This window comes from Mobula hypostoma, chromosome 4, assembly GCF_963921235.1.
Source record: "Mobula hypostoma chromosome 4, sMobHyp1.1, whole genome shotgun sequence".
Classification (NCBI taxonomy): domain Eukaryota; kingdom Metazoa; phylum Chordata; class Chondrichthyes; order Myliobatiformes; family Myliobatidae; genus Mobula; species Mobula hypostoma.
The window spans coordinates 93,098,197-93,115,368 of NC_086100.1; the positions used below are offsets into that span (position 1 = coordinate 93,098,197).

The 17,172-nt window shown below is 54.3% G+C and overlaps 1 protein-coding gene across 4 annotated transcripts in view; it reads right to left on the reverse strand.

The window, feature by feature from the left end:
- Positions 1–17,172, reverse strand: part of LOC134345461 (solute carrier organic anion transporter family member 2A1-like) — a 321,454-nt gene that overhangs the window by 284,838 nt on the left and 19,444 nt on the right. For all 4 annotated transcript variants that reach the window (XR_010017703.1, XR_010017702.1, XM_063046160.1 and 1 more), the window contains exon 2: positions 6,045–6,182. Coding sequence is in view for 2 of the 4 variants with exons in the window: in XM_063046160.1 (XP_062902230.1) it covers positions 6,045–6,182 (138 nt within the window). In the remaining 2 variants the exon portion in view is untranslated. The remainder of the gene's footprint in view (positions 1–6,044; positions 6,183–17,172) is intronic.

A 17,172-nucleotide genomic window follows, 5' to 3' on the forward strand; every position in this document is an offset into this window, starting at 1 on the left:
AGTTAAGAAAGCTTATGGGGTGTTAGCTTTCATAAATCGAGGGATAGAGTTTAAGAGTCGCGATGTAATGATGAAACTCTATAAAACTCTAGTTAGGCCACACTTGGAGTACTGTGTCCAGTTCTGGTCACCTCACTATAGGAAGGATGTGGAAGCATTGGAAAGGGTACAGAGAAAATTTACCAGGATGCTGCCTGGTTTAGAAGGTATGCATTACGATCAGAGATTAAGGGAGCTAGGGCTTTACTCTTTGGAGAGAAGGAGGATGAGAGGAGACATGATAGAGGTGTACAAGATAATAAGAGGAATAGATAGAGTGGATAGCCAGCACCTCTTCCCCAGGGCACCACTGCTCAATACAAGAGGACATGGCTTTAAGGTAAGGGGTGGGAAGTTCAAGGGGGATATTAGAGGAAGGTTTTTTACTCAGAGAGTGGTTGGTGCGTGGAATGCACTGCCTGAGTCAGTGGTGGAGGCAGATACACTAGTGAAGTTTAAGAGACTACTAGACAGGTATATGGAGGAATCTAAGGTGGGGGCTTATATGGGAGGCAGGGTTTGAGGGTCGGCACAACATTGTGGGCCGAAGGGCCTGTACTGTGCTGTACTATTCTATGTTTCTATGTTCTATGAACGTCTTTTGAGACAGTTCTCTTGGGCAATGTTTCATCTCTTGGTTGTTTCTTTAAATACTGATGTAAAGTGAGGATTAGTTCACAAACAAGGAGGTGGAATAAATGGATTGAGAGACCATGAATAGTGAGTGATCATGGGATTAGTACTAGGACTCCAGCAGTTCACAACCTTAATATGGGATCTGGAAGGACCAATGAAATGACCAGACTGAACACTATAATTTGGAAAATATGAAATCATCTACTTTGACTTCTCTTCTTGCTTATACCATCAGGCAAGAGGTAGAGGAGCCTTCGGTCTCACACCACCAAGTCCAGGAATGGTTATTAGATTAGATTATGAGGACTCTCAGTCCTCTTTTATTGTCATTTAGTAATGCATGCATTAAGAAATGATACAATGTTCCTCCAGAATGATACCACAGAAACACAAGACAAACCAAGACTGAAAACTGACAAAAACCACATAACTATAACATATAGTTACAACAGTGCAAAGCAATACCATAATTTGATAAAGAACAGACCATGGGCACGGTAAAAAAAAGTCTCAAAGTCTCTCGGAAGTCCCTTCATCTCACACAGATGACAGAAGGAAGCAAAACTCTCCCTGCCACGAACCTCCAGCGCCGCAAACTTGCCGATGCAGCACCCTGGAAGCACCCGACCACAGCCAACTCTTGAGTCCCTCCGAAAACGTCGAGCCTCTGACCAGCCCTCCGACACCGAGCACCAAGCACCATCTCTGCCGAGCGCTTCGACCCCAACCCCGGTAATAGGCAAAGCCGAGGATTTGGGGCCTTCTCCTCCGGAGATTCTCGATCGCACAGTAGCAGCAGCAGTGAAGCGGGCATTTCAGAAGTTTCTCCAGATGTTCCTCCGTGCTTCTCACGTCTGTCTCCATCAAATCAGGATTGTGCACGGCCCCTACTTAACAAATATGATATCATTTCGGAGCGGCCGCGCACACTGCGTCACGCCGCCACCTTCTCCTCTCCTCCACCCAACCAACAAATATCAGGTTCCTGTGAATAACTTCATTCACCTCAAAAATGAACTGACTCCACAACCTATACACTCACTTCCAAGGGCTCTACAACTCATGTTCTGTGTTATTTATTTATTTTTATTTATTGGCTTCTGGTTACTAGTGGTGTTCCACAGGGGTCCGTGTTGGAGCCGCTTCTTTTAACATTGTAATCAACGATTTGGATTATGGAATAGATGGCTTTGTGGCTAAGTTTGCTGATGATACAAAGGTAGGTGGAGGGGCCGTAGTGCTGAGGAAACAGAGAGTCTGCAGAGAGACCTGCATAGATTGGAAGAATGGGCAAAGAAGTGGCAAATGAAATACAATGTTGGAAAGTATATGGTTATGCACTTTGTCAGAAGAAATAAATGGGCAGACTATTATTTAAATGGGGAGAGAATTCAAAGTTCTGAGATGCAACGGGACTTGGAGTCCTGGTGCAGGATACCCTTAAGGTTAACCTCCAGGTTGAGTCGGTGGTGAAGATGGCGAATGCAATGTTGGCATTCATTTCTAGAGGAATAGAGTATAGGAGCAGGGATGTGATATTGAGGCTCTTTATGGCGCTGGTAAGACCTCACTTGGAGTACTGTGGGCAGTTTTGGTCTCCTTATTTAGGAAAGGATATGCTGACTTTGGAGAGGGTACAGAGAAGATTCACTAGAATGATTCCGGGAATGAGAGGGTTTACATATGAGGAACGTTTGTCCGCTCTTGGACTGTATTCCTTGGAGTTTAGAAGAATGAGGGGGGACCTCATAGAAACATTTCGAATGTTGAAAGGCATGGACAGAGTGGATGTGGCAAAGTTGTTTCCCATGATGGGGGAGTCTAGTACAAGAGGGCATGACTTAAGGATTGAAGGGCGCCCATTCAGAACAGAGATGCGAAGAAATTTTTTTAGCCAGAGGGTGGTGAATCTATGGAATTTGTTGCCATGGGCAGCAGTGGAGGCCAAGTCACTGGGTGTACTTAAGGCAGAGATTGATAGGTATCTGAGTAGCCAGGGCTTCAAAGGTTATGGTGAGAAGGCGGGGGAGTGGGACTAAGTGGGAGAATGGATCAGCTCATGATAAAATAGTGGAGCAGACTCAATGGGCCGAATGGCCGACTTCTGCTCCTTTGTTTTATGGTCTTTATTTTTATTTACACTACTTATATCTTTTGCACATTAGCTGTTTGTCAGTCTTTGTTTCTGTATAATTTTTCATAAATTCTATTGTATATTTTCCTGCAAGAAAATCAATTTCAAGCTTGATGGTGGCATGTAAGTTTAAAAGTAAAATTTATTTTCAGAGTATATACACGTCACCACATAGAACCCTGAGATTCTTTTTCCTGCAGACATTCTTAGTAAATCTATGAAATAGTAACTAAACAGGATCAATGAACAATAAATTGCGCAAATAGAAATCCACAGTACATTACAGGCCCTTCGGCCCACAATGTTGTGCCGACCATGTAACCTACTCTAGAAACTGCCTAGAATTTCCCTACCGCATAGCCCTCTATTTTTCTAAGCTCCATGTACCTATTTAAGAGTGTCTTAAAAGACCCCATTGTATCTGCCTCTACTACCATCCCTGTCAGTGCATTCCACGCACCTACCACTCTCTGTATAAAAAAAACTTATGTCTGACATCCCCCCTGTACCTACTTCCATGCACCTTAAAACTATGCCCTCTTGTGCGAGCCATTTCAGCCCCTGACTGTCCACACAAGCAATGCCTCTCATCATCTTATACACCTCTATCAGGTCACCTCTCATCCTCTGTCGCTCCAAGGAGAAAAGGCCAAGTTCACTCAACCTATTCTCATGAGGTACGCTCTCCAATCCAGGCAACATCCTTGTAAATCTCCTCTGCACTCTCTCTATAGTATCTGCATCCTTCCTGTAGTGAGGTGATCAGAACCGAACACAGTATTCCAAGTGAGGTCTGACTAAGATCTTATATAGCTGTAACATTACCTCACGGCTCTTGAACTCAATCCTACGGTTGATGAATGCCCACACACCATATGCCTTCTTAACAACAAATGCAAATATAAACAAATAACAATAAATAACGAGCATGAGAAAACAAGATAAAAAGTCGTTAAGGTGAGACCATTGGTTATTGGGCCATAAGATACAGCAGCAGAATTAGGCCATTTGGCCCATCGAGTCTGCTCTGCCATTTCATCATGGCTGATCTAATTCTCCTCTCAGCCCCAATCTCCTGCCTTCTCCCGATATCCCTTCATGCCCTGACCAATCAAGAATCTATCAAACTCTGCTTTAAATATACATAAAGACTTAGCCACAACTGCCTGTGGCACAGGATTCCACAGATTCACCACTTCCTGGCTATGCAAATTCCTCCTCATCTACATTTTAAAAGGACACCCCTTCTATTCTGAGGCCGTATCCTCAGGTCTTAGAATACTCCAAATGAGATCTCACCAGTGCTTTATAAAGCCTCAACATTACATCCTTGCTTTTATATTCTAGTCCTATCAAAATGAATGCTAACATTGTATTTGCCTTCCTCTTCACTGACTCGACCTGAAAATTAACCTTTAGGGAACCCTGCACGAGGTCTCCCCAGCCCTTTTGTGCCTCAAATTTTTTGCATTTTCTCTCCATTTAGAAAGTAGTCTACCCTTTCATTTCTTCTACTGAAGTCCATGGCCATACAATTCCCGGCACTGTAATCCACCTTCCATTTCTTTGTCCACTCTCCTCATATATATCTAAATCCTTCTGTAGCCTCTCTACTTCCTCAAAACTACCTCCACCTATCTTCATATCATCTGCAAACTTTGCAAGAAAGCCATCAATTTCATCATCCAAATCATTGACATACCACGTAAAAATAATCAGTCCCAACACACCACTAGTCACCAGCAGCCAACTGGAAAAGGCTCCTTTTATTCCCACTCAGAGCCTCTGCTTTATCCATGCTAGAATCTTCCCTGTATTACCAAGGACTCGTAACCTGTAAAGCAGCCTCATGTGTGGCACCTTGTCAAATGCATTCTGAAAATCTAAGTACACAACATCAACTGATTCTCCTTTGTCTATCCTGCTCGTAATTTCTTCAAAGAATTCCAACAGATTTGTCAAGCAAGATTTTCCCTTGAGGAAATCATGCTGTCTATGCCCTATTTTATCATTTGCCTCCAAGCACCCTGAGACCTCATCCTTGAATATCGACCCCAACATCTTCCCAGACTAACTGGCCTATAATTTCCTTTCTTCTGTCTCTTTCCCTTCTTGAAGAGTGGAGTGACGTTTGCAATTTTCCATTCTTCTGGAACCTTTCCAGAAACTAGTGATTCTTGAAAGATCATTACTAATGCCTCCACAATCTCTTCAGCCACCTCCTTCAGAACACTGGGGCGTACACTATCTGGTCAAGGTGACCTTCAGACCTTTCAATTTCCCAAGAACCTTCTCCCTAGTAACAGTAACTTCACACACTTTATGACCCTGATACCTAGAACTTCCACAGTGAAGACTTGTGCAAAATATTTACTACTACTACCTCTTCAGCACTGTTTTCCAGTGTTCCAATAACCATTCTCGTCTCTTATGTATCTGAAGAAACTTTGGTGAGTTCTCATTCTAGGGAATGCTGACTCATATCATCTTCATGGAATGTAGTCCAATGGGGCCATACTGTAGCACATAGCCAGACTACTCTCAAGATGCACCTTCCAAGAGAAAAGTCCAAAACCACAGGCACAACTGCCAGAAAATGCAACTGCAATGCACTTTCTGGAAACTTTGTTTGACAGTATAGTCTGGAAACAATCAGAGAATTGACTTCAAGCATTGTCAAAGGCACTTTCACAGAGACAGAACTAGGATATGCATTGAGAAATATTGCTCAGAGACCAATCAGTCTCTTGCCACCATAGGTGCTGCATGGTACACCAAGTTCCTACAGCAATTTGTGTTTTGCTCCAGGTTCCAGCATCTGCAGGCACTTGTGCAAGCAGAACTGCTGAAGAAAGCCATCTCAGAATTCTACAGCACATCACTTTCTACAAGAGCTGAACAAGAGAATTATCTGAAATCACTGTCCAAGAGAAATGAATAGAAACGCGCATGAGAAATATTACCCATGTGATATGGACCACAGACAGGTGTTGTACCAAAGAAAAGACTAACATGAAGATCCCAAAGAACCAACTGACATTGCCATAGATGAGGACTTAACAGCAGCACAATGTTAGTGATGACTGGCAATGCAGTGTACATTTATGAGCAACTACAAGCCAAGACTCTGCAGAGAAAAACACCGTCAAGCCCCATATATTCTCAGAATGAAATTCACCATGTGCACTCTGATTTGATGCCAACAATTCTGGTGCCTGTTTAGAATTAATTATACCTCTTGTATGCTTGACAGGATTCCAGATGAGAAACTGGACATTCCAAATTGCTTTTCGATGGTGGTGATGCTGCTCTTGAAGTAGGAACTGTACAGGAGCTGGGCACACTGCAACATCCCATGGCAAAAGAGAAAGAGCTGCATAAAATTAAAGAAAAGTTAGGAAGGGAACTGTCACCTGACAAAACAGTCACTATGGGCATCACTTTAACATTCACAAAAATATTTTAAATTGATAGTTGATTTTTTTAAAACACGAGTCCAACTGCAACCAGAGGGTCAGGTCAACAGCAATTGGTCATTAGAACTCGTGTCTCAAATGAAATTGAGCTGAAGTGTAACAAAATCAGGATGTTGATCGTTGGTGATAATATACGGGTATGAACCAGGAATTGGTTACTAGACAGAAAACAGCTATCATTGTGGTTTTTGAAGTTTTTATATAGACATATATGGAGAATGGAGGAATATGATTCCTATAGGCAGGAACGATTCAGCTTAATTTGGTATAGACATCATGGAATGTGCTATTCTGTTCTTTGTTCTATGTTAACAAAGCAGGAATAAATGGTCTATGTTTGGGTTTGGAGGCTGTGATAAGTGCAGCATAACAGGGATTTATGCTTGGACCCAAACTTTTCAAAGCTAAGTTCATGATTTGGATGAGGGGATTTAAAAGTGGTGCTTTCAAGTTTGCTGATGGCACAAAGCTGAGATGGATGCAGAGAGGCTTCAGGGGGACATAGGCAGACTGAGTGAATGTGTGAAAAGAAATTTTTAGATGGTGATAGTTTGCAAGGTATCAGTATTTGAAAGTATACAAGACAAATAGGAAGGCAAATTATAAGATAAACTTTGACAGCATTTGAGTACAAGAGTAGAGATATTCTTACCTCAATTACATACGGCATAGGTGAGACTATACCTGCAATATTGTGTTTAGGAGTGGTCACTTGACTTCGAGTGAATTGGACAGATACACATGCAGGACATACAGTATCTACAACTGCAGCAGCTTTATCTTTGGGTTTGAGCTGGAGCAGCAGGTGAAGTTATTGTGACAAAGTAAACAAGTCTGAGGACTTTGTAACTGGCATTAAAAGGGAGATGTCACATTGAAGCATCTGCGTGTAAAGGCAGCAAGGGAATGGGTGAAGGTCAGCCTGACTCAGAAGTACGAACAGACAGTCCAAGAGTCATTTTCACTTGCTAGCAAATGTTTCCCCTTTGAATCCTGCTATGCATAACGATTCCTCAGTGAAGCACAGTTAGAACTGGAGAGTGGATCCAGAGATGTCTCAAATGTACAGAAGGGCAGCAGGAAGGACAAAACAGAAATAATGACTGTGGAGTCAGCAGCTCGGGGGGAGACAGGCCACAGATGAGTCTGGAAAGGCATCCCGACAGGGGAAGGTGAGTTGTTCAATCACTTGGGTTGACAGACGGCTCGGAAAATCTTTAAGAAGCAGGGTGCCAAAATGTAGTAAAATTAGGAACTCCCTAATGCCATATGCTAACATTTACAGGAAAAGGAGCTCAGAGACCACAAGTCTTGGGAACAGAATTAGGCCATCGAGGCTACTTTACCATTCCATCATGGCTGATTTATTATCCCCCTCAACTCCATTCTCCTGCCTTCGCCCCATAGCCTTTGAAGGCCTGACTAATCAAGGACCTATCACCTCCAATTTAAATATATCCAATGACTTGGCCTCCACTTGTCCATGGCAATGAATTCCACAGATTCACCACCTTCTGGTTAAAGAATTCCTCCTCATCTCTTGTGTTTAATAGACATCTGAGGCTGTACCCTCCGGTCCTAGACTCCCCCACTATCGGAAACATCCTCTCCATATTCACTCTATGCTTTTCAATATTTTATTAGGTTTCAATGAGATCCCCTTCAATCTTCTAAGCTCTAGCAACTACTACAGAGAGAGGGAGGGGAGAGAGAAAGAGAGGGAGGGGAGAGAGAAAGAGAGGGAGGGAGAGAAGGGGACCGAGGGGAAGAGAGAGGCAGGGGGAGAGAGAGAGAGGAGGGGAAAGAGGGAGGGGGAGAGGGGGGAGAGAGGAGGGGGGAGAGGGGAGGGGGGAGAGGAGGGGGGAGAGGAGGGGGAGAGAGAGGGGGAGAGGAGGGGGGAGAGGAGGGGGGAGAGGAGGGGGGAGAGAGAGGGGGAGAGAGGGGGAGAGAGGGGGAGAGAGAGGGGGAGAGAGGGGGGAGAGAGGGAGGGGGAGAGAGGAGGGGGAGAGAGGGAGGGGGAGAGAGAGGGGGAGAGAGGGAGGGGGAGAGAGAGGGGGGAGAGAGGGAGGGGGAGAGAGGGAGGGGGAGAGAGGGAGGGGGAGAGAGGGAGGGGGAGAGAGAGAGGGGGAGAGAGGGAGGGGGAGAGAGGGAGAGAGGGGGGAGAGGGAGAGAGGGGGAGAGAGAGAGGGGGAGAGAGGGGGAGAGAGGGGGAGAGAGGGGGAGAGAGGGGGAGAGAGGGGGAGAGAGGGGGAGAGAGGGGGAGAGAGGGGGAGAGAGGGGGAGAGGGGGGGGAGAGGGGGGGGAGAGGGGGAGAGAGGGGGAGAGAGGGGGAGAGAGGGGGAGAGAGGGGGAGAGAGGGGGAGAGAGGGAGGAAGGGGGAGAGAGGGAGGGAGGGGAGAGAGAGAGGAAGGGGAGAGAGAGAGAGAGGAAGGGGAGAGAGGGACAAGGAGGTGGGGAGAGAGGAGGAGGGGTAGGGAAGGGGAGGGGGAAAGAGAGGGGAGAGTGGGGAGAGAGGGTGGAGAGAGAGGAAGGGGCAGAGAGAGTAAAGGAGAGAGAGAGAAACGGAGGAGAGAGAGGAAGAAAGACAGCAGAGAGAGAGAGAGAGGAGGGGAGAGAGGGAGAATGGGGAGAGTATGTAGAGAGAAGGGAGGAGAAGGGGAGAGGGGAGGAGAGGGGGAGAGAGGAGGAGGGGGATGGGGAGAGAGCAAGGGAGGGAGGGAGAGAGAAACGGAGGAGAGAGAGGAAGAAAGACAGGGGAGAGAGAGAGAGAGAGAGAGAGAGAGGGGGGAGGGGAGAGGAGGAGAATGGGGAGAGTGTGTAAGGAGAAGGGAGGAGATGGGGAGAGAGGGGGGAGGGCAGCAAGAGAGGGGGAGGGCTAGAGAGGGGAGGTGGAGAGAGAGGGAGGGGAGGGAGGGGGATGGAGAGGGACAGGGAGGGGGCTGGAGGGGGAGGGGGAGAGTGAGGGAGAGGGAGAAAGAGAAAGGGGAGAGGGGGAGAGAGTGAGGGGAGAGAGGGAGAGAGGGAAGAGTGAGAGAGGGAGGGGGAGAGAGATGGGGAGATTGAGAGGGGAGAAGAGAGAGGGAGAGGAGAGGGAGGGAGGGGGAGAGAGAGGAAGGGGATGAAAGAAGGAGGTGAAAGAGAGAGGGGGAGAGAGAGAGGGGAGAGAGAGGGAGGGAAGAGTGTGAGAGAGAGAGGGGAGAGAGAGGGAGGGGGATAGAGGGGGAGGGGATAGGAGGGGAGGGGGCACCAAGGGGAGGGTGGGAGAGAGGGGATGGGGAGAGAGAGAGGGAGGGGGAGGGAAATGGAAGGGGAGAGAGAAGAAGGGGATGAAGAAGGAGGAGGTGAAAGAGGGAGGGGGAGAGAGGGGGAGGGGGCGAGAGGAAGGGGGAGAGAGGGGAGAGAGGGGGGAGAGAGGGGGGGAGAGAGGGGGGAGAGAGGGGGGAGAGAGTGGGGGAGAGGGGGGGGGAGAGGGAGGGGGGGAGAGGGGGGGAGAGGGGGAGAGGGGGGGGGGAGGGGGAGAGGGGGAGAGGGGGAGAGAGAGGGGGAGAGAGGGGGAGAGGGGGGAGAGGGGGGAGAGGGGGGGGGGGAGGGGGGGGAGGGGGGGAGGGGGAGAGGGGGGAGGGGGGGGGGGGGGGGGAGAGGGGGGAGAGGGGGAGAGGGGGGAGAGGGGGGAGAGGGGGGAGGGGGAGAGGGGGGAGGGGGGAGAGGGGGGAGAGGGGGAGAGGGGGAGAGGGGGAGAGAGGGGGAGAGGGGGGAGAGAGGGGGAGAGAGGGGGGAGAGGGGGGAGAGAGGGGGGAGAGAGAGGGGGAGAGGGGGGGAGGGGGGGGGGGGGGGGGGGAGAGAGGGGGAGAGAGGGGGAGAGAGAGGGGGAGAGAGAGGGGAGAGAGAGAGGGGGAGAGAGAGAGGGGGAGAGGAAGGGAGAGAGGAAGGGAGAGAGGAAGGGAGAGAGAGAGAGAAACAGAGGAGGGAGAGGAAGAAAGACAGCGGAGAGAGAGAGAGGAGGGGAGAGAGGGAGAATGGGCAGTAAAGGGGGAGAGAGGGAAAATAGAGAGAATGTGCAGAGAGAAGAGAGGAGAGGGGGAGAGAGGAGGAGGGGGATGGGGAGAGAGCAAGGGAGGAAGGGAGACAGAAACGGAGGAGAGAGAGGAAAAAGACAGGGGAGAGAGAGAGGGGGGACAGGGGGAGAATGGGGTGTGAGGGGAGAGAGGGAGAATGGGGAGAGCGTGTAGAGAGAAGGGAAGAGGGGGAGAGAGCGAGGGAAGAGTGAGGGAGGGAGGGGGAAAGAGATGGGGAGATTGAGGGGGGAAGAGAGAGAGGGGGAAGAGAGAGAGGGAGGGGAGAGAGAGGGAGGGGAGAGAGAGGGAGGGGAGAGAGAGGGAGGGGAGAGAGAGGGAGGGGAGAGAGGGGGAGGGGGATAGAGGGGGAGGGGAATAGAGGGGGAGGGGAATAGAGGGGGAGGGGGATAGAGGGGGAGGGGGATAGAGGGGGAGGGGGATAGAGGGGGAGGGGGATAGAGGGGGAGGGGGCACCAAGGGGAGGGTGAGAGAGAGAGGGGGATGGGGAGAGAGAGAGGGAGGAGAGGGAAATGGAAGGGGAGAGAGAGGAAGGGGATGAAGAAGGAGGACGTTAAAGAGGGAAGGGGAGACGGGGGGAGGGCGGAAAGAGAAGGGGAGGGCTAGAGGGGGAGGGGAAAGAGCGAGGGAAGAGTGAGGGAGGGAGGGGGAGAGAGATGGGGAGATTGAGGGAGGAAGAGAGAGAGGGAGAGGGAAGGGAGGGAAGGATGGGGAGAGAGAGGAAGTGGATGAAAGAAGGAGGAGGTGAAAGAGGGAGGGGGAGGTGGCGAGAGTGGGGACAGAGAGGGGAGAGAGAGAGACGGATGGGAGAGAGAGTGAGGGGGAGAGAGAGGGAGGGAAGAGTGTGAGAGAGAGAGGGAGAGAGATGGGGAGATAGAAAGGGGGAGAGAGAGGGAGGGAGGGGGAGAGTGAGGTACGAGGATAGAGGGGGAGGCCGCGACAGGGGGAGGGTGGCAGAGAGAGGGGATGGGGAGAGAGAGAGGGAGAGGGGAGAGAGAGGGGAGGGGAGAGAGAAGGAGGGAGAGAGTGAAGGAGGGGGAGAGTGAAGGAGGGGGAGAGTGAAGGAGGGAAAGAGGGGGGAGAGAGAGGGAGGGGAGAGGGGGTGGGAAAGGGAAATGGAGAAGGGAGAGATAGAAGGAGATGGAGAGAGAGGGAGGGGTGAGGCAGAGAGATGGAACTGAGTACGAGAGGGAGGGGTGAGAGAGAGGGGATAGAGAGGGAGGGGAAAGAGAGAGAGGGGAGAGAGAGGGGAAGGGGGAGAGAGGGGGGGAGGGGGAGGGAGATGGGAGGGTGATGGGGAGGGGAAGAGAGAGAGGGAGGGTGAGAGAGGGGGAGGGGGAGGGGTAGAGAGAGGCGGATGGGAGAGGGAGGGTGAGAGGGTGAGAGGGAGGGTGCGAGGGGGAGGGAGGGTTGGGAGGGGACAGAGAGAGGGGGAGAGAGAGGAGAAGAAGCGGAGAAAGTGAGGGGAGGGAGAGAGCGTGAGAGAAGAGAGAGGGAGGGAGTGGAGGAGAGAGGAATTGGGGGAGAGAGAGAAGGAGTGGGAGAGAAGGAGGGAGAGAGAGAGGGAGGAGGAGAATGGGCGAGGGGAGAGAGGGGAGAGAGGGGAGGTGGAGAGGGGGGAGGTGGAAAGGTGGGAGGTGGAGGGGGGGAGGCGGCAAGAAATAGGGAGGATTGAGGGAGAAAAATGGAACGGAAAGAGAAATGGATTGGGGGAGTGAGAGAGAGGGACGGAACAGAGAGGGAGAGACGGAGGGAAGGGGAGAGAGAGGGAGGGGGAGAGAGAGGGAGGGGAGAGAGGGGGAGGGGAGAGAGGGGGGAGGGGGAGAGGGAGGGAGGGAGGGAGAGGGGGGGAGAGGGGGGAGAGAGGGGGAGAGGGGGGAGAGAGGGGGAGAGAGGGGGAGAGAGGGGGAGAGAGGGGGAGAGAGGGGGAGAGAGGGGGAGAGAGGGGGAGAGAGGGGGAGAGAGGGGGAGAGGGAGAGAGAGGGAGAGAGAGGTGAGGGGGAGAGAGAGGTGAGGGGAGAGAGAGGGAGAGGGGAGAGAGAGGGAGAGGGGGAGAGAGAGAGGGAGGGGGAGGGAAATGGAAGGGGAGAGAGAAGAAGGGGATAAAGAAGGAGGAGGTGAAAGAGGGAGGGGAGAGAGGGGGAGGGGGTGAGAGGAAGGGGAGAGAGGGGGAGGGGGGAGGAGAGAGATGGAACGGAGTATGAGAGGGAGGGGGGAGAGAGAGGGGAGAGAGAGGGAGAGGGAAAGAGAGAGAGGGAGGGAGGAGGGAGAGAGAGAGAGGGGGAGAGAGGGGGGGAGAGAGGGGAGGGGGAGAGGGGGGGGGGAGAGAGGGGGGAGGGGAGAGAGAAGGGGGACAGAGTGAAGGAGGGAGAGGGGGGAGAGAGAGGGGGGGAGAGGGGTGGGAGAGAGGGGGAGAGAGGAGGGGAGAGAGGAAGGGAGAGAGGAAGGGGTGAGAGAGAGAGAGAAACAGAGGAGGGAGAGGAAGAAAGACAGCGGAGAGAGAGAGAGGAGGGGAGAGAGGGAGAATGGGCAGTGAAGGGGGAGAGAGGGAAAATAGAGAGAATGTGCAGAGAGAAGAGAGGAGAGGGGGAGAGAGGAGAGGGGGAGAGAGGAGGAGGGGGATGGGGAGAGAGCAAGGGAGGAAGGGAGACAGAAACGGAGGAGAGAGAGGAAAAAGACAGGGGAGAGAGAGAGGGGGGACAGGGGGAAAATGGGGTGTGAGGGGGAGACAGGGAGAATGGGGAGAGCGTGTAGAGAGAAGGGAAGAGGGGGGGGAGAGCAGAAAGAGAGGGGGAGGGCTAGAGGGGGGGAGAGAGCGAGGGAAGAGTGAGGGAGGGAGGGGGAGAGAGATGGGGAGATTGAGGGGGGAAGAGAGAGAGGGAGGGGGGAGAGAGAGGGGGGGGAGAGAGGGGGAGGGGAGAGAGGGGGAGGGGAGAGAGGGGGAGGGGAGAGAGGGGGAGGGGAGAGAGGGGGAGAGAGGGAGGGGGAGAGGGGGAGGGGAGAGAGGGGGAGGGGAGAGAGGGGGAGGGGAGAGAGGGGGAGGGGAGAGAGGGGGAGGGGGATAGAGGGGGAGGGGGATAGAGGGGGAGGGGGATAGAGAGGGATAGAGGGGGAGGGGGCACCAAGGGGAGGGTGGGAGAGAGAGGGGGATGGGGAGAGAGAGAGGGAGGAGAGGGAAATGGAAGGGGAGAGAGAAGAAGGGGATGAAAAAGGAGGACGTTAAAGAGGGAGGGGGAGACGGGGGGAGGGCGGAAAGAGAAGGGGAGGGCTAGAGGGGGAGGGGAGAGAGCGAGGGAAGAGTGAGGGAGGGAGGGGAGAGAGATGGGGAGATTGAGGGAGGAAGAGAGAGAGGGAGACGGAGGGAGGGAAGGGGAGAGAGAGGAAGTGGATGAAAGGAGGAGGAGGTGAAAGAGGGAGGAGGAGGTGAAAGAGGGAGGGGGAGGTGGCGAGAGTGGGGACAGAGAGGGGAGAGAGAGAGACAGAGGGGAGAGAGAGAGAGACGGATGGGAGAGAGAGTGAGGGGGAGAGAGAGGGAGGGAAGAGTGTGAGAGAGAGAGGGAGAGAGATGGGGAGATAAAGGGGGAGAGAGAGGGAGGGAGGGGGAGAGTGAGGTACGAGGATAGAGGGGGAGGGGCGACAGGGGGAGGGTGGCAGAGAGAGGGGATGGGGAGAGAGAGAGGGAGAGGGGAGAGAGAGGGGAGGGGAGAGAGAAGGAGGGGGAGAGTGAAGGAGGGGGAGAGTGGAGGGGGAGAGTGAAGGAGGGAAAGAGGGGGAGAGAGAGGGAGGGGAGAGGGGGTGGGAAAGGGAAATGGAGGAGGGAGAGATAGAAGGAGATGGAGAGAGAGGGAGGGGTGAGGCAGAGAGATGGAACGGAGTACGAGAGGGAGGGGTGAGAGAGAGGGGATAGAGAGGGAGGGGAAAGAGAGAGAGGGGAGAGAGAGGGGGAGAGAGAGGGGGAGAGAGAGGGGGAGAGAGAGGGGGAGAGAGAGGGGGAGAGAGAGGGGGAGAGAGAGGGGGAGAGAGAGGGGGAGAGAGAGGGGGAGGGGGAGGGGGAGGGGGAGGGAGATGGCAGGGGGATGGGGAGAGGAAGAGAGAGAGGGAAGGTGAGAGAGGGGGAGGGGGAGGGGTAGAGAGAGGCGGAGGGGAGAGGGAGGGTGAGAGGGAGGGTGCGAGGGTGAGAGGGAGGGTGCGAGGGTGAGAGGGAGGGTGCGAGGGGGAGGGAGGAGATAGAGAGAGGGGGAGAGAGAGGAGAAGCGGAGAAAGTGAGGGGAGGGAGAGAGCGTGAGAGAAGAGAGAGAGGGGGAGTGGAGGAGAGAGGAATTGGGAGAGAAGGAGGGAGAGAGAGAGGGAGGAGGAGAATGGGCGAGTGGAGAGAGGGGAGGTGGAGAGGGGGGAGGTGGAAAGGGGGGAGGGGGCAAGAAATAGGGAGGATTGAGGGAGAAAAATGGTACGGGAAGAGAAATGGATTGGGACAGTGAGAGAGAGAGACGGAACAGACAGGGGGAGTGGGAGAGAAGGATGGAGGAGAGAGAGGGAGGGGGAGAGGGAGAGGGAGAGGGAGAGGGAGAGGGAGAGGGGGAGGGGGAGGGGGAGGGGGGAGGGGGAGAGGGGGGAGAGAGGGGGAGAGAGGGGGAGAGAGGGGGAGAGGGGGAGAGAGGGGGAGAGAGGGGGAGAGAGGGGGAGAGAGGGGGAGAGAGGGGGAGAGAGGGGGAGAGAGGGGAGAGGGGGGAGAGGGGGGGAGAGAGAGGGGGAGAGAGAGGGGGAGAGAGAGGGGGAGAGAGAGGGGGAGAGAGAGGGGAGAGAGAGGGGGGGGGGGAGAGAGGGAGGGGGAGAGAGAGGGAGGGGGAGGGAAATGGTAGGGGAGAGAGAAGAAGGGGATAAAGAAGGAGGAGGTGAAAGAGGGAGGGGAGAGAGGGGGAGGGGGCGAGAGGAAGGGGAGAGAGGGGGAGAGAGGGGAGAGGGGAAGAGAGGGGAGAGGGGGGAGAGGGGAGAGAGGGGGAGAGAGGGGGAGAGAGGGGGGGAGAGGGGGGAGAGAGGGGAGAGGGGGAGAGGGAGAGAGGGGGAGAGAGGGGGGAGAGAGGGGGGGAGAGGGGGAGAGAGGGGGAGAGAGGGGGAGAGAGGGGGAGAGAGGGGGGAGAGAGGGGGAGAGAGGGGGAGAGAGGGGAGAGAGAGGGGGGAGAGAGGGGGGAGAGAGGGGGGAGAGAGGGGGGAGAGAGGGGGGAGAGAGGAAGGGAGAGAGGAAGGTAGAGAGAGAGAGAAACAGAGGAGGGAGAGGAAGAAAGACAGCGGAGAGAGAGAGAGGAGGGGAGAGAGGGAGAATGGGCAGTGAAGGGGGAGAGAGGGAAAATAGAGAGAATGTGCAGAGAGAAGAGAGGAGAGGGGGAGAGAGGAGAGGGGGAGAGAGGAGGAGGGGGAGAGAGGAGGAGGGGGATGGGGAGAGAGCAAGGGAGGAAGGGAGACAGAAACGGAGGAGAGAGAGGAAAAAGAGAGGGGAGAGAGAGAGGGGGGACAGGGGGAGAATGGGGTGTGAGGGGGAGACAGGGAGAATGGGGAGAGCGTGTAGAGAGAAGGGAAGAGGGGGGGGAGAGAGGGCAGAAAGAGAGGGAGAGGGCTAGAGGGGGGAGAGAGCGAGGGAAGAGTGAGGGAGGGAGGGGGAGAGAGATGGGGAGATTGAGGGGGGAAGAGAGAGAGGGAGGGGGGAGAGAGAGGGAGGGGAGAGAGGGGGAGGGGAGAGAGGGGGAGGGGAGAGAGGGGGAGGGGAGAGAGGGGGAGGGAGAGAGGGGGAGGGGAGAGAGAGGGAGGGGAGAGAGAGGGAGGGGAGAGAGAGGGAGGGGAGAGAGGGAGGGGAGAGAGGGAGGGGAGAGAGGGAGGGGAGAGAGAGGGAGGGGAGAGAGAGGGAGGGGAGAGAGAGGGAGGGGAGAGAGAGGGAGGGGAGAGAGGGAGGGGAGAGAGGGGGAGGGGGAGTGAGGGGAGGGGGAGAGAGGGGGAGGGGGAGAGAGGGGGAGGGGGAGAGGGATAGAGGGGGAGGGGGATAGAGGGGGAGAGGGATAGAGGGGGAGGGGGCACCAAGGGGAGGGTGGGAGAGAGAGGGGGATGGGGAGAGAGAGAGGGAGGAGAGGGAAATGGAAGGGGAGAGAGAAGAAGGGGATGAAAAAGGAGGACGTTAAAGAGGGAGGGGGAGACGGGGGGAGGGCGGAAAGAGAAGGGGAGGGCTAGAGGGGGAGGGGAGAGAGCGAGGGAAGAGTGAGGGAGGGAGGGGAGAGAGATGGGGAGATTGAGGGAGGAAGAGAGAGAGGGAGACGAAGGGAGGGAAGGGGAGAGAGAGGAAGTGGATGAAAGGAGGAGGAGGTGAAAGAGGGAGGGGGAGGTGGCGAGAGTGGGGACAGAGAGGGGAGAGAGAGAGACAGAGGGGAGAGAGAGAGAGACGGATGGGAGAGAGAGTGAGGGGGAGAGAGAGGGAGGGAAGAGTGTGAGAGAGAGAGGGAGAGAGATGGGGAGATAGAAAGGGGAGAGAGAGGGAGGGAGGGGGAGAGTGAGGTACGAGTATAGAGGGGGAGGGGGCGACAGGGGGAGGGTGGCAGAGAGAGAGGGATGGGGAGAGAGAGAGGGGAGGGGAGAGAGAGGAGGGGGAGAGTGAAGGAGGGGGAGAGTGGAGGAGGGGGAGAGTGAAGGAGGGAAAGAGGGGGGAGAGAGAGGGAGGGGAGAGGGGGTGGGAAAGGGAAATGGAGGAGGGAGAGATAGAAGGAGATGGAGAGAGAGGGAGGGGTGAGGCAGAGAGATGGAACGGAGTACGAGAGGGAGGGGTGAGAGAGAG